Raw genomic sequence first — 17344 nt, forward strand, 5'->3', positions numbered from 1 at the left:
CAGCCCCTCACAAACTCAATACCCTCACACACAATATCCAAGAGTAAATCTTTATTTTGAGCTATTATGCAGTCACATTTATATATACAGCACAAATGCATACGAATCGGGACAAAAAAAGTTTTTGAAATAAAATTTAAAAATATTATTACAAATGTTTGATTTGTAGTATATAATTTGTTTGGGGGGTTTTTTGGTTCCAAGATGGCAAACTCCCTTCCCAGAAGGAGTACTTCCAGGGGCAAGGAGAGGGACTTTCAGTGGCAAACTTCGGATGTTGAGGGTGGGACCTCCAGTCCCAAGATGGCAACCGGGGGGGTACCCTTGCAGCCCTTGACAGCTCACCAAAACTCCTTAAGCAGCCCTCCAGCCAAAATAATTGTCTTGCTTTAGGGACACAATACAGTGATGCTTTGCATGCCTATTTTTGGAAAAGATACGAAGTTTTAGATTATGTGCCTGGCCTAATCCTCACTTTTACATGTGTTCTAGGGGGGGTGCTTTAATTATTCCACCTCCAACAGCCGGTCTAATTAGCATCATGTATCAGTGTCCCCACACTTCGAAATGGCAGCAGGGGCACTTGAACTAAAGCTCATTCAAGCTTTAGTTCAAGTGCCCCCACTGCCATTTTGAAGCGTGGGGATGCTGATCATAGAAACGTAAAAAATTAAGTTGGAAGGGACTTCAGGAGGTCATCTTATTCCAACCCTTTGCTCAAAGCAGGACTATCCCCATGTAGATGGTCCCAGCCAAAGCTTTGTCTAGCCAGGTCTTAAAAACCTCCAAGGATGGAGAGTCCACCACCTCTCTGGGTAACCTGTTCCAGTGTTTTACTACCCTCCTGGTGAGAAAATTCTTCCTAATATCTAACCTAAACTTCCCTTGCTGCAACTTCAGACCATTGCTCCTTGTTCTGTCATCTGCCACCATTGACAACAACATAGCTCCATCCTCTTTTGAGCCTCCCTTCAGGTAGTTGAAGGCTGCTATTAAATCCCCTCTGTCTTCTCTTCTGCAGATTAAATAAAACAAGTTCCCTTGGCCTGTCAGAAGTCATGTGTCCTAGTCCCCTCATCATTTTTGTTGCCCTCTGCTGGAGAGACACCAATTTTTCCACATCCTTTCTGTAGTGGGGGGCCCAAAACTAAATACAATACTCCATAGTGGGCTGTTCTGCTGTCGGGATGGGAGCTGCTGTGTACTAGAAATGAACGATTACTCTTGACTGGAGCTCTCCAGAGGCTGTAGAAGAGGGGTTGGTGAACCCTGAGGCAGTAGTGTAAGCACTGGTGTGCCAAAGCAAGAGGAGGCTCAAGGTGAGTAGCAGCCTTGATGGAATTTGCTTTTGAAGGTTGTTAGTTCATTATTTCAGTCAGTTACTTCTTTGTGGCTGGAATGATATAGTTACTTATTTGGAAACCAGGGAAAAACCAGCTCTGCTTTGCAACATTAGAGCCTTACTAAAGCACTTTTGTCTAAAAATCAATTTAAAATTCCGTGCAGATGTGCTCAAAGCTTGTTCCACCATCGCTGTTTTACAAGGACTTTCAGGTATTTGGGGAGATAACTGCAAGTGCCTTGTAAATACCATGTCTAGTTTGCTTATTGCAGCAATATAGTTTTTAATAGACTGAAAAAAATGCATTAAAGTCTTTGGCTTATTTTATATCTTTGTAAATGCTTTCCTAAGAGTTTTTTGGTGTTAAAAAAAAGTCTGAGATTTGTACTATTACAAAAATGCCTCACTAAGATTTGTATCGGTAACAAACATGCACTGATGTACTGACTTAACTTCCTTCATGATTAAAATGTGCTATGTACTGTATAATAGAACTATTGGGTGTTTCACTGTCAATAAACTCATTTCCATAATAAAGTATTCTTTTTGAATGTCATGCAGTTGGTTGGTGACCATGTGGCATTGTGGGATGGGGCTGGCACTGGGGCGGGAAGGAAATGGGCAAGCTGACTGCAGTGAGGAGGACACCTTTTTGAACACACATCTGGGCTAGTGGTTGACTTTGTAAGGAGGTCAGGAGAGAGAACTGAGGAAATGTACATGTTGGGGGTGGGGCAGTCTGGTTGGCAGGGGTCGGCAGGAGTTTGCATTGGGAAGCTAATTTACATTTCTGTCAGCTATAGCTGCATTTTGAGCATGTATAGGAAACTTGCAACTCAGCAGGAGAGAGGATAAAACTTGCAAAGGGGTCTAGCTCACATTTGTCCAATGTGGCAATGTCCAACACTGGTAATAATGATTTAAAAAATCAGGTTTCGATCAAAAGATGCCATACTAGCAATTTATTGTAGTGATATTTTTGCTGACTTCTACAGTATTGCTGTCAGCTTAATTTTAGTTAGGGGTATTGGCTAGGTGTTCAGGGCTATCTGTATGGGGGCTGCCACACTTGGGCATGTTAGGCAGATAATTATGGAAGGAGTTGTCTTGTCTATTGGCCATCCAAAGAATGGGTCTTTCCTATTCCAAAAGTCTGTCAAAGTCTTCATAATATAAGATGTGTAGAATATCTGTGTAGACAAGCCCCTGGTCATCATGGTAGATGAAATGAAATACAACTCCAAGCCATTGATTTGTGTTGTATTGTGAGCAGGGCTATAAAGTGACTACAGATTCCTGTGGTCTAAATCAAAATTATGGTGGTCTTAATAATGGTCTTAAGGGGAAGAAGTAGTATTTATTAGTAAATAAGGTGGAAACATTTAATCATCTTTTTTGCACTCTCTTAAAACCATCTTTATATGGGCTGTACTTCTAGAAACATTCCAAATCCTTAGTTAACAGGAAATACAGACTTTTCTGATGGCGTATTACTATCTTCCCATAACTGGGAACATCTAGCTGTTGAATAAAACTGTTTAATTATTGGCCTTTCATAAAAAAGGTGTAGATGTGACACCTTTTCATGAGGCTATTCTTGCAAGATGCTAATCCTGGTTTTCAGAGTACAGTTATCAATGTATTCGCACCCAAGACAAATGTCTACATAAAGTACTTCACTCAGTGTGAAGTGCGTGTTGTTGGGATTTAAAGTACTTTCGTTTATCTAGACTGTTAGAGTAGGAGCCAGTATCTTTGGGTCCTTGGACCCCTGTGCGCCAGACCTTAGATCACCAAGCTGATCAAATAGTCGCATCTGAGAATAAAAGGTGTTATGGGAGAAAGAAAATTAGAGAGTTGTTTAACAAAAATAACAAGAAGTTTGTCCTAGCAGGGCCTTTTTGTTCCAGCAACTTCATCTCGAGTGTAATAGGGTGCGGGGGGACTACAGGAAAACATATTCACGGATGGATACTGCATATACTATCAATCTTGATGCTACAAGAGGATAATTATTTGGAAAAGGATTTAAATAGTAAGCTTAAACCTGGAGTTCTTTTGAGTCTTCAGACTGTTCCCAAATAAAGAAACTACATGAAATCTTCAGCAGTTGTTATACACACTTGGAATATACAGATATTAACTTTAGCCAAGGAAATTCAGTGCCTTTGTTGCCTGTGTCTGAGCCAGTAAAGCCAGCATTTTAAAAATAAAAACCCATGTGTCAATTTTTAATTATGTAGTTCTCCCAGCAGTGCATCTTTTTTACTTCCCTGTCCAAAGGCTTTTGGTCTCTGTTTAGCAATAGGCATGCTATTTATGGAGTATAGTTGCTTTTATAATAAAAAAGGAAAAAGAGGGGGGGAAATGCAAAATGCCTACAGGGTATAAAAACAACTCCATCTTTAACTAGTTTACAGATTGTGTTACTTTATGTGGATAATTAGTAATGCATTATAAAACATCTAATTTGGCCAGGGACTGTCCATATACTTAACACCTCTCTTCCTTTTTTCAGTTTAGCATTTCTTATGATTTTTACTTGAAACAGTGTATAGAGCTGGATTTTAATTGCTAGCCTATGGATAAGGGGTACTTGACCATATCCCAACACAGACTAGCTTTCTTTTTAGGAAAGGAGAGGATTCTGACTAGTAATAGAGCTGGACCGGGGTCAGCATCCTATGACCTGCAGCTCTGCATCTGCCTAGCCATCACTGACCCAAACTGGGTCACTCCAGCTCCCAGTCCAAAAAGGTTGCTGACAGCTGGACTAGAGGAAAGGGCAGAAACAGTATCTTAAACAAGGAGGTATACTTAAAATGCATCACACCTGAGCCCAAAATATGGATAAACCCATGGAAGAATTTGTGATGTTGGACTGGTAAGTTTTTATTTGGCATTTAAATACCCAAACATTACAAAGTTGTACTAGTACATGGGGAACTCCTCTCCCCCCCCCCAAAAAAAAAAAAAAAAAACAAACCAAAAAACAAAAACCAGTGAGAGAGCCTGGACTGTGGTTTCTTTGTGTAAGATCCCTGCTGCAATAAATACGATATAGTTCCAACCTTCTGCATCAAAATAAAGGTTTGTGAACTGGGTGGACACATAGCTGCAACAAACAGCACTGTGGGACCACTGATATGCTCCAGTTTGCTGCAACTTTTATTTCAAAAGGTGCCACTATAATCAGCTGCACAAAACTAGCAATAAGCTTCACCTGATCAGAGAAGAATTATCCTTCAAAATAAAAGCTGCAGATCAACAGCTCTCAACATTCCAATTTGGCTGCAAGCTAATCACTGGGATATGTGACTGCAAAGCTCTGGTCTGAGGTAGCCTCTCTTACTTATAGAATGCTCTTTTCATTTTTTTTTCTTTCTTTTTTTTTTTTTTTGCCAGCCCCTGGTATCGTCTCTGAAACCTGCCCTTCTAGACTTGCCAAGTTGTTTGTTCCATCTAAACTTGTTTTCAATACTACTATTTTAGAGCATTTTCTGGTGTTTTGGGTTGATGCACATTAACATGTTTCTGTTGGCAATAAGTATCTTTTATACATTAACTAGTAGTATTTTGTGTGTCGATGTCTTGGGTTAGAAAAATGTCCTTTTTCTTGTATTTATTGAATAGTTAAATAATTGATCTAAAGTGTACTTGCATAGTTTTTATTTGTATTAAGGATTAATCCTACAGAAATGAAGCAGTCAATTTTGTTTGCAGTGAATATCAACAGAACAATGATAGTCACTCAGTTCTGACATTAAATAAGTGTCAGTTCAGAAATAAATAAAAGAAAAATACTTGGTATTAAAAATAAGTTACTTTATTCTTACTCTGAGAATTCAGACAATATCTTGGAAGCAGATACTGTTAGTAATCTCTGGTCTGATTCTAGCAATGGCACTGAGAATCTACCTCTGCTGATATGTAAACTCAACAAGTGTCTAGCTCTTAGTATCTGCGATACTTGAGAGAGTGGCACAGCAGATCTGTAGAGAGCAGCGAACTTTAGATTTGAAATGGAACTTTTGAGACCTCAAGCTAAATAGCAAGAACTGATGGGTAATATGCTAGTATCTTTCTGTTCTGTTACAGGTGCGAGAAGATGTGTTAAATTCATTGAATAACAACTTTCTTCAAACACTAAACCAAGCATGGAATGATCATCAGACAGCTATGGTGATGATTAGAGACATTCTGATGTATATGGTGCGTAATTGCAATATTATATTTTTTGCAATGCATAAGGTAAACTTCTAATTTCTTGTACATCACGGGGGCTATTGAGAAGGTGATAAATAAAACACGAGCAGTAATCTGCTTTTTAAGATAAATACTTGATCTCAATGATAAGCTAATAAAACCTACATAGAAAAGACAGTGGCAGAAAAGAAATGATTGAAAATGTGTTTTGCTGTCACCCTGTGCTTCTGCAGTGAAAAGGCTTTCCAAAGCCAAACAAAAGAAAAAGTAATTGTTTTAACATATCTGGCTTATTTTTGTGTATGGCTAAGCAGTCAATTCTGATTTTTTTTCTCAGTGCCAAAGAGAAGAATATTTCCTTTTCATAGGTAATCGAGTATCCTATCCTAAAATGTTGCATGATATTTTCAACTTTTTATGTAACTGCTGCTTGTTACTTGGTACGTGTCAGTATTCAACATACATCTAAGTCAGGTTGTGCTGCAGCCAGAATCCACTATGAAATCATGTCTTTATCACCTCTAAGTTTGGCTTGGTAACTGAGTGGTTTAGAAATTGTCAAAAATATACCTTTTCTGACTCAGTTGGATTAGATTACCACCAATTGCAAAGTTAGAGGAGGACACAAGCACTATTTTGATTTGACTTTTTGATGTGTTTATTTCGCTGTAGCACAAAACCTGATGGTGGTTCTCTTTTCACATTCTCCATGTAGTTAAGTCTCCTCTGACTATATGGCATGGGATAGACATTCAAACCTGAGCCTGAATTGATTCAATGTTTGCAGGTTAGTCTAACCTGCCTAGGCTGAATCAGTTTGTAACCCTACAGACATCCCCTCTGGACTGAAAAAAAACATGCGGGAACATGCCTTCAGTGGCTCAGGCTAGAAGCTGGTGTGGGAGGAGCACTAGAGCAGCCCTCCCTTCCCTTGCACAGTGCTGAGCTCAGGGGGCGGAGCGTGGCAAGGCCCTGGCGGAATGGTCTGATTAGGGAGGGGTCCATCCCCTTGCTAGTCAGCAATGGGGCCAATCAGGGATTTAGTTACACAGCAGGGAGTATTTATCACCCTGTCAGCAAAACAAAAGGATCTCTCATTATTTCAAGCTCTTCTTAAACAACTTGTTCCAAAGAAGGAATGGAGGGACATTACCAGCTACCTGTTGATTAGCTCCAAAAAGCCCTAAGCAGCACTGTCCTGTCTGCCTCATTTCCCACAGCACGGACCGTAGCCAGCATGTGATATGCTAGCTAATATTGAGGTGTCTGTGTAAGGCAGAGGAGGAGGGAGCATGGGACAGTAAGAGGGAGGGGAGTAGGAGGAAGCCAGGCAGATGCTGCTGTACCTGCAGTCTCTGCCAGAGCTCCAGCCAGGGAGGAGAGGGGAGGGGCAGTCCTGCTGGGCTGGAACAGTGAGCAGAGCCCCACCCAGAGTTGCAAAGCAACTGGGAAGCTATAGGAGTCTGATTTAACTTCAACCAGTAAGGAGTCTGGGACAGGCATAAACCAGTTTGACCCAAATCAGTTAAATATCAGTATTCTGACACTACATTGAACAAAGTTTATATCAAACCAGTTTCAGTCATTTTTAAAACCGGTTTATGTGCACTGAACATCTCTTCTGTTACAGGTTTAAACTGGTTTCTGATCACTTAATCTGATTTATGTGTAATGTCTGTCTCTAGCCTTTGTGTGCTAGCTGAGTTTAAAGAAAACAGGTTGTAATTAAGCAAAATGTTAAGTCTTATTTTGGATAATGCTGAGCGTAGCCCAACTTCAATACATTGTTTTGCTGTGGAACAGGGACAGCCGTTAGAATACATATGTGAACATATTGAAACCATCTGATAGGAGGCTGTCCTAAGGAATCTTCTGTATCCACTAGCTAACAAAGATGATCTTTTAATTTGGATAATGGAGACCTTTTTGGATTTGTGGAGTAGTCCATTTCAATTGGTCAGTAACTAAGGTCTTGGTTGAAGGCTTGTGTTTGAACTCCCAGGAAGGAAGTCTAACTTCTTGGTGAAGAGGTAGAAGAACATGCTTTTGGAAAATGGCGTGGTTCAGTGGTCACCAACCAGTCTATCATGGAGCCTCTGAGAGTCAATCTCAGTCTGTCAGAGGCTGCATGATTGGTAGCAGCAGAATGCATGTGGCTGGGCTGAGCCATGCTTCCTGCTGCCTGGACTGGGCTGGGTGACTGGGGTCAGAGCCCAGGCGGCTCATCCAGGGGTTGGGGAGCCAGGGCGGTAAATCCTGGGGTGCTCTTTACTTACAAAAAACAATCTTCACCATAAAAAGGTTGGAGACCACTGGCGTAGTTTGTCACCAGACGGTGCTGGACTAGAGGGGGGTACTTGGGTCAACTGCTTTTTGCCTTATTAGTGATAACCTTTTTAATTTAGCTGACTAAAAAGTATTGAATGGAGAGTAGGAGACTGAAAACGCTTTCATTTTAAGTAACTTTTTAATTCGGCATTTAAGCTTGACACTGGTCAGTGCAGAAAAGTTGGTATTGAATATCTAAAGTGCCTAATATTCTTTTGGGTACAACATAATTTCTATTCCAAAATGTCTGTTTCTTCTGTATTGTGTGCAACAATGTGTGTTACAAAACTGTGTGAAGGTTTGAATTTTGTGTCATTTATATTGATTTTTCTGGGCAGTACTGCTAACCTGCTTACAAGATTTATTTTTTAGTAACGTTTGCTTTTTAACAAAGTGCTTTTTGCAGTAATGGTTACAAAACTGTTAAGTCACAACCAGGAAGAAATTACAGTCTTCATTCAAAATTTGTGATGGTATTGAACATTCATGTTTTAGTGGTGAGTTTCAGTAGGCTGGGCCAATGGGTCAGTATTTAGAATAACAGTGCTAGTGAGGATGAATACAGATGCTTCTACAAGTGAACAAAAGTTATGACTAATCATACATATTTTGGTGTATGGAACTTTAATTCTGTAATAAAACTTTAAGCAACTAGTGTCTAAAAAACAAAACAAAAACAGTAATGAAATACCAGGTCAGCCACTGGATTAGTCAGAGAATGAAATAGCAGTATGTTGTACTTTATATTTCCAAGATTCTGTGCAAATATTAATTAATACTCAGCCCATCTGCAAATTAGCTGGGAAAGAGTAATTTTCATTTTGCAGATTAGGCTTTGAGACAAAGGTGCGTTGCATGCCTAGTGTAAATAATACACTTGAAGCTTCGTCCAACATTCTGCTGCACCATTCTGTCTCTTTACCTACAGTAGATCAGCAAGAATGAAAGAATCAGTGCCAAAAGGTGGGACCCAAATATAGAAATAAAAGGAAAAGGAATGTATCATGTTCACCTTGGGTATTAATTTAATGTAGATTATATCAAGATTCACTAATGTGTCAGTAAATTTAAGGAGAATAAATAAGTCTGCACAGATCAGCTGAAGTTAAAGATCACTCTCAAATTTTGTCTTGGCAACAGGAATAACAGAAAAGCTTTTACTCTAAGGCATAAATTACTAATTGGATAAGAGAGCAGAAAGATTAATCTATTGCTGTTACATGCAGTTCATAATAAGATGGGAATACCAGTTTTTTGACAGAATAAGGAAATGTCGATCTGCGTGATATCTGTAGATGTAATAATTAGTGTAATTTTTCACATGTATCTGAAATTATACCCTGTGCAATACCTGCCAGTTGTTGACCCCTACAGTAGATTTGGATGCCTGGGGTTCTGTCTTGATAGTTCCTATTCTTACGTAAAATCAGTTTTTCAGTCAAGTACATGTAGAAGCAAACTTTAGGATTTCCAATTATTAATATTGCTAGCAAATAGATAACAGTGCACTATGTATCTAGATATCCTTTTATGATTCAAACAGAAATATGCAGTCTTACAGCTTAGATTCTTAAAATTTTAAGAATTACTAACAGTTTGCTAGACTGTTAGGGGGAAGTCTTGCCCAAATTCAGACTGAAGTTCTAAGAGGCATTGGATCTTCATTACACCTGCAGGTGAGAACCTCAGCAAAGGAACCTCAGCCAGAGGAGTGCATCTCAGAGCACTGAGCCCCTTATTATTCCCCCTCCTCAAGCAAAGGCTTGCTACATTATTTGATAGAAACTTCAACAACTATGGTCAGAGACGAGGTGCTCATTTGTCATCCTGTTGGTCAGCTAGAATGCACTGACATGAACCCTTAATCAAGATTTGATGTCCTAGGGCTGGCTAGCCTTTTCAAGATGTTTCTCTCACGTGTGACTTAGTCCCTTTACACTACTGCCCTGACTCTTACTTATGCTAATATGGCCTGACTGAAAGTTAACACAGCTAACCACTTGCTAAAGCTAAAAGGATTCTAGTTCAACATAAAAGCCCATGCAATAAGACAAGATAGGTTATTATCCCCTACACAGTCAACATCATTGGTTGATTAAGCAAGTGCTTTGCTTAGTTATCAATGTAATTTAACATGTAAAACCAAGATGGATGATAGTTTGAAGAAGCCACAAAGATGACCTAGTTGGCTCAGGAGCTACTAAAAGTTAAAAGCTTTAGCAACGAACTTTTGTTCAGACACAGCTGTAATTACTCAAATATAAGATGACTCTAAATATAAGACGACTGCCGCAATAATTAAATTCTATATAGAAAATTTATAAATCTGTCATAATTTTCAAGGTATAGAATCTAGCTATTGGAAGTCTGCCTTGAATTTGTCCCCCTCCCTCTGCTACAGCAGGGAAAATAAATTTGGGGGGTCCCCTTGCTTTCTGCCCTTCCACCGCCAGCTTTTTCAAAGGAAGGGTCAAAACTTGTATATAAGCAAATTGCAACAGGTACCTAGAGGCTTAGTTTGGGCAGAACTGCTGCAGTTTTAGTACGGGTACTCCATGAACATAGTTTTAAGCAGCACTCATGACTGGAACTGGATGTTTGTGTTGTGATCCTCCCAGGATCCTCCAAAATTTATATGCAGATGAGGTGCTGGGCAACCTAGTCTAGCTCTGCCTTGAGGAGGGCAGGGCCACATTCGTCATATACAGCAGGCTGAGACAGGGGACAACAGAGGGATTCTCAGTGAACTGTTTGGGGCCCTGTTTTTGTGATATTTTCCAGCCATTTAGGGCTGGCTAAGAAACAGGAACCACTGGAAATAAAGGCTGGGGGGGCAAGGTGCAGCTTAGCTATGGGAGAGAAGAGAAAGGTGAAATATATCCCATGTAGTGGCTCACTATGACTTAAGTCAGCACTGAGGGGAACTGCATACACTGGGCACTACTATGTCTCATTCAGGTGAACTGTACCAATCTGTCCTTATTGTAGGTTCCCATCAGCATGTTTACCCCTTATGGGTCATATGTTTTATAGGCATGCTCAGTAGTGGCTGTATTTTAATAAACTTCCTAGTCGCTTTCTATTTCTGAGCCCGTGTTGTTTTTGACAGCAGTTTAATGATAGGCTGTTATCTTTCCTTGTATACGATCATCAAATGAGGGGCTTTTTTTCCCTCATGCAGACTGGGTAAATGTGGTACTTACTACATTATACTGGTTGACAGTAAATTCATTTTATCTGTATACAATTCAAATTTAGTAATGCTTGGGAACAGTGCAATATTAACAGCTTTAGAGAGAAAAATCCATCAACTACAAACCAGTGCAGCCATGGGAAAACCAAATTTCTTTAAACCGACCGGTCACTGTGCCATACAGCTTCTGTGAAAGAGTGATGTAGAAGTAGAATTGTGGCTTCAGTGTTCGTGAAGATTGATGTTGATGTATTCAGAAGAGTACTCCTTCACGCTGTTGTTCATGGTAGTGAGGTTTTGCATCTATCTGTGCACTGGATCTGGGCTGCTGACTGGCTCTGCGTACCAGTCTGATCTGTTATGAGGCCATGTTACTGGCCTGCAGGGCTCCCCATAGGCCCAGACATTTTGTGGCAGGAGAGTGGTGGCAGTGTTAATTACCTCATCTCCCAGAGGGGTGCCCACCAGGCTTTGGGGGAGCCTCTGGGTCAGATGACATGGCTCTACAAGCTGGATCTGCCCCTACAGGCTTATAGGTTGATCACCACTAGTTTAGACCAGTGGTGCTCAGCCTCCAGCCTGTGGTTCTGATCCAACCTGTAGAGCAGTATTATTTGACCCAGAGGGCTCCGCACATGTCAATGGTTTGGCCGGAGAACAGTGGCAGCATTAATTGCCACTCCCCTGCTGCCAATTTCTGGACCAGTGGGGGAGTCATGTGGGCTGAATAACATAGCCCTGTCCTGGCACTCTGTGGCTGTATTTGGGTGCATAAGGTTGAGCCAGTGCACAGAATGACACCTGCGGACAGACCCCATTTACTGACCCTGCGTGGACTCAGACTCGTTGTGTGACCCCCACATCACTTATCTGGCCTGCACAGCTGGAAGGTTGGGCACCACTGGTTTAGATTATAGAACAGCACGCACCATATGGTCTGCTCTCTCATCATTTTTCTTGTCACTTCTTCCCTCTTCCTGTCTATTTGCATGATGTTTTGCATGTTGTCAGCTTCTTGGACTGTTGGTTGTTTTGTTAATGCTAGTACTGTTCATTTAGTTTTTCTTGATACTTAGTATTCTTTCTTCCTTTTGACGCTCACTCAGCAGAGGCAATCTTAGACTGATAGTTAATAACTAATACAATGCCAGGGAAATAATTAAGACTTGCTTTGGTGGGAAATGGTCCATGTGAAATGCATCTGTTCACTGAGGAGCTTACAGGTCTGGCTGCCTACATCAGAGGTTCCCAACCTCCAGACTGCGAAGGGTTGGCTGCCAGTCCGTAGGAGGGTTGGCTGCCAAACCGGAAGTCCAGAAGTGACCAGCTGGTCCACAGTCACTTCCGGTCTGCTGTTTAAAAAGGTTGGGAACCACTGGCTTACAAATGTGTAGCATGCTTACCCTTTTGTGGAGATCCTTAAGGATCTCAACCTCCTTATCTTCTCAAAAAGAAGACTGAGGGATGAGTTAATTACAGTAGAGAAGAATCTTCACAGGAGAGTAATGAATGATTCTTTAATCTAATGATGAAAGGTATAGGAAGGACCAGTGGCTATTAGCTGAAGCTAGATGCATTCAGAGAAATAAGGTACAAATTACTGGACTGAACTGCTGAGGGTATTGGTGAATTCTCTTGACACCTTCAGATTAAACTGCCTTCTTTTGAAAAAGTACCTTTGTCAAATTAAGTTCTTGGGTGCACTACGGAAGTTAACTATACAGGGTGATATGCTGGCCCTGTGATAAGCAAGTGGGGTGAATCTAATAATTTATTTTGGTTTTAGACTAAGAATCTGTGATCTTTTAGGTGACATGACTGAATTAGCTGCCAGTCTTCAATGTCTTGAAAAGGTCCCCAAGATTAATTTTATGCCAGTAATGGCTGTATCATTGATATGAATACTTGAGAACTGATAGGTCTTTCAGTTGCAAGCTTATTGGGAATACACATTCTTTTTTTATTATATACAGAATGTGCACAGATCAGCAATACCTTGCTTCTTGAGTGCAGTCATTAGGTGCTAATGCAGTATGAAGGATCAGGTAAGTGTTCAGTCTGTCTTGTCATCTCCATTTAACCTTGAGAAGAGAGAGACAGCTACCTCAAGTTTCTATGCATTAGGAAGGGTTGAAGCCTTTGTTTCAGATGTATATGAAACAAAAGTGCCAAAAAGAAATTTGAATGTCCAGTTGAATCTATGTAATAAACTTGCATAGTACTAATAGGCACTTGTGTTATTTTGTGAAACTTTTCAATGCAGTTTTTGACTGTTCTTAATACTAAAAGATGTGGACTCTGCCAAACAGAACTTAATTATCTTCCTCTTTTTCAATAGCCTTTTCCCTTGTCGAACCTAATAGATTTCTATCTGTTCGATTTCTACAAGAGGATAGTTTTGTTTCCAATAGTAGCAGTACTGAAGGTAGTACTTACATTCTTTTAAATTAAAAAAATGTATATGTATGTTTTAAGAATGCATTGAACTAAATGGATCAATAGTTTTCTTTTAAAGACCTGCAAAAGCCTGCCTACCTTTCCCAAGAACACTAACAAGTGAAGCGTATCTTCTAATATGAAAGGCTGGATTATATGGAGCTTTCCCTTAAAAAGTTAAAGCTACTGCCTGGATATTTTTCTTTCATGGTAGTAAGAAGTTTGTATGCAAGGGCAAGCTACTTCAGTTTTAGAGATTTTTCCTTTTCTTTTCTTTTTCACATTGTCAGAGCGTATGCACTGGAAAAGGTATTTTTTGATTCTACACAAAGCTAAAATGGACCTTTAGGTGGCAGCATATGACTTCAGTCTTCCAATAAGCATTAATTGTAGTGTGGTTAAAAATTCAGGTCAGGTTACCTCTTTCTATCTATCACTGTTTCAGGTGTGCTTGGGAAGCAGCTACCAGAGTTGCATCACTTTTATAAATACTGTATTTAGCAATAATTGTTTAAATACTTTCTGGGTTAGTTCAAGCAACTGTCAGTAAATCATGTCAGGTTTGAACTCAAACCCACAGTTTTAAAATAGAATGAATCTGCTCCAGTTTTAGTGGAGCTGCATGCATATTATAAAACTATCATTGCAACTGACATCTTTGTTAGCTCTACAGTAAAGCAAATAAACATGTGAGATCAATCTCTTTCATCTTAAAAACAAAACAAAACCTGAAAAGTAGTGCAAAATGTTATAATAAAACATGAAGATTGTAAACTTAACAACTGAGAAAAAATACACCTAGTTCTTGTGGGCAAGCAGACATTGTAGTAGAACCGTTTCTATGTCATTTAAGTGTTACCACTTTAATGCGTTTCAAATACATCTGTTTTTTATTTAGTAATATCTTTTTACAAAGGTGTAGTGCCCAGGTAGTATACTTGCGGTCTTATACTAATGTTCACTCTTTGGAAAAATGGGTGCTGTAGAGTCATGTTATAGCATCTGATTTGCTGCTGAAAATCTGTCTGAAAATACAGGATTTTAGTGGGTTTGAATTCTGGCTGCTTTAAAAGAACATTTTATTGTTTTTATCAGTGCCCTCCTTATTTGGCATCAAACTGAATTCAGTATGGGTCCATTTTAGTGTAGCATGGTTCTGTGACTTGTTGTTTTATAAAAGCAGTAGTAGCATACAAGACACGTTCCAAGGTCTGTCACTGAAATTCAGATGTTTAGCTATACTGTATCTTATAATGTATGTAAATTGATTGCACTGCTTTTGATTTCCATACCTCAACTCTAGCAGCCAGTGCCAAATTGTAGAATATCTTTGCTTACTTGAAAAACTGAATGGGCAGGCAGATTCAAATAATTAAAAATATTGTGAAGCATAAGCTGCAACCTTGTTTTGAGTGGTGTGGAGTTCACATGCCTTTTGGTGTGTGTGTGTGTGTGCTAACTACATTTAAATGCGCTATTGTGGCTTGCATATGAAATATCCCCTCTAGCTTGCACATACAAAAATAACAGCATAGGCATTAAAGTTGTATAAACATCCATGCTAATGGCTGCATGCAGCTAGACCAGAGGCAGGCAAAATACAGCCCACGGCCCAGATGCGGCCTGCCAAGCACTTTTTCATTCGGCCTGCGGCACCCACCAACAAATTATGCCCCACCCAGCCCTTCCACCCACATGTATACAGCCCCCAAATGTACCCTATTGCACCCGTCTCCCACCCTTGTAGGCAGAAGGGCTTGGCCCGGCCAGCATGTAGCTTCTGGTCAGGGCTACTGCTGCAGCCCCCAAAAACCTGCTCTGCTTCCCTGGTTTCAGGGAGCAGGTCAGGAAGTGGCAGAGGCAAAGCTGCAGCTGCATTGGAGTGTGGGGCTGAAGCTGGCAGCAGCACGGAGCTCAGGTGGGCACCCACCATCCCTTACACCCACATCCTATGTCCCCCCTGCACACAGCCACACTCTCTTACAAGCCCCCGTACACACCCCACCACACACCTACACATATCCACGGTATACAAGACTAAGATTTTATTGGTGAGTTGTTACGCAATCACCTCTATATATTGTATGCAAATACAAATCATGACAAAAATATTTTTTGTAATAAAATTAAAATCTGTTACAATAGGTGCTTGACCGTTAGCATATAATTTGTGGGTTTTTTTCTGGTTCTAAGATGGCAAACCTTTCCTTCCCCCTTTCCAAAAGCAGTATTTCTGGGAGTCAAGGGAAAGGTCAGGGTTTAGGGGTGGGACTTCTGGTCCCAAGATGGTGACTAGGGGGCAGGGCAGCTATCAAGGGGTGGGGCTATCCATGCGACCCGCAACAGCTCACCACCTCATTAAGCAGCCCTCAACCTGAAATAATTTCCTGCCTCTGAGTTAGACCATGCAGAAGTTAGTCTTGCCATGCCTCCATTGCTGCTGCTATCCATCTTAAGAAGCCCAACAGCATAGCAGTCATGTCTTCAGGTGTAAGCATACTTCTTCTAGGAACTTCAGGCAGGCACTGTGAGCAAGAAACAGTTCCTTTCAGGCAGTGCAGCTGCTTTGTCTTGTTTTAAGAGGATAGTGCATGTGTGTTTCTTTCACTCTGGTTGCTGCCTGTGGCTCTCCATGTTAACTTGGTTTAAGTCAGCATTGATAGCCATGTGAATTTTCTTGACACTCTATACACAGTAAACTTACTGTGCTGGGCCCAAAAGTACAAGTGTTGCTTAGGCATGCTGCCTCCTTAACCAGAAGAAGTGTCTAGGCCAGCAGTTTTCAGACTGGGGGGTGTGTCCTCCTGGGGGGCCATGAAGGAATGTTTGGGGGGGGGCGCGCAATGTAGTGGGTCACAGACAAGAAGTCTGCAAGGAGTTAGCACCTATACAGCCTCACAGGGGATGCAGGAGCAGGGAGCCCACCTCTGGGAGCCAGCCCCAGTGGGTGTGCAGCCTAGAGTCTCAGCAAGGCCAAGGCAGGGGGCGCTGGAGCCATAGTAGGTGGAGCCTGCTCAGCCGAGCTCAGGCAAGCTGTGATGGCTGCTAGCATGAGGGGTGCCCTGTGCCTGGCTGCACTGCTCTTCGGGGCCGAGGGGGGCACGTGAACAAAACGGTAACTCAGAGGGGAGCTCAGCTCAAAATGTTTCAAAATCTCTGGTCTAGGCTAACTGACTTGAGGACAATTGGTCCTGCCACTAAGCAGTGTGAAGTAGCTACATAGCTGCACATCAAGGCTAAGTACAGACAGTTAAAAAGTCTGAGGCTGAATTGATTCCGCCTTTGCAGGTTAGTCTAAACTGCAGAGATAAATTGATTAGCAAATAAACGCACATTCATTTTTAATTCAGGCAATGCAGTCTCATGTCTTCAGTGGCTCAAGCCAGAAGCTGAGGGATGCTAGAGCATAGCTGCCAGGCATTGCCAAAGGGGACCGAACAGAGAAGGCCCTCCAAAGACTTCCCCCTGCTGGCCTGCCAGGCCTCAGCCCATGTTCTGTGTGGTGGGCGGGCAGGTGGAGGTAGTAGCATTGAATTCATAAAAACTTGAACAAGAATAGTTCTTTGTCTAAAATACTATTAACTGAAACACAGCCTGTGCTGTGTATTTGCTTACTTTTCGTGCTACCCCCAAGGTCTCTGGGATTCATAGTCCACAACCAAAGGAGCAGGACTCTCAAGGTTGCCCATCACTTCCTCTTCCTGCTTTCAGGTGGTCCTGGGATTTGTAGTCCACAGTCACAGCCAGCAGTAAGTAACTCCACAGGGCAGCTCCATGCTCAGGTAAAGGGCAGTATAACCCCTGTCCCTGGATTCAGATCCCAACTGGGGTTTGCCTGA

The 17344-nt window shown here is 41.2% G+C and overlaps 1 protein-coding gene across 1 annotated transcript in view; it reads left to right on the plus strand.

Annotated features, from left to right (window-relative positions):
- The window catches only part of CUL3 (cullin 3), a 92362-nt gene that overhangs the window by 40243 nt on the left and 34775 nt on the right, over positions 1-17344 (plus strand). Inside the window, exon 3 of the mRNA XM_019533059.1 lies at positions 5441-5554. Coding sequence (XP_019388604.1) covers positions 5441-5554 — 114 coding nt within the window. The remainder of the gene's footprint in view (positions 1-5440; positions 5555-17344) is intronic.

The sequence above is a fragment of the Crocodylus porosus genome, unplaced genomic scaffold (assembly GCF_001723895.1).
Source record: "Crocodylus porosus isolate Cpor-Errol unplaced genomic scaffold, CroPor_comp1, whole genome shotgun sequence".
Taxonomy (NCBI): Eukaryota; Metazoa; Chordata; order Crocodylia; family Crocodylidae; genus Crocodylus; species Crocodylus porosus.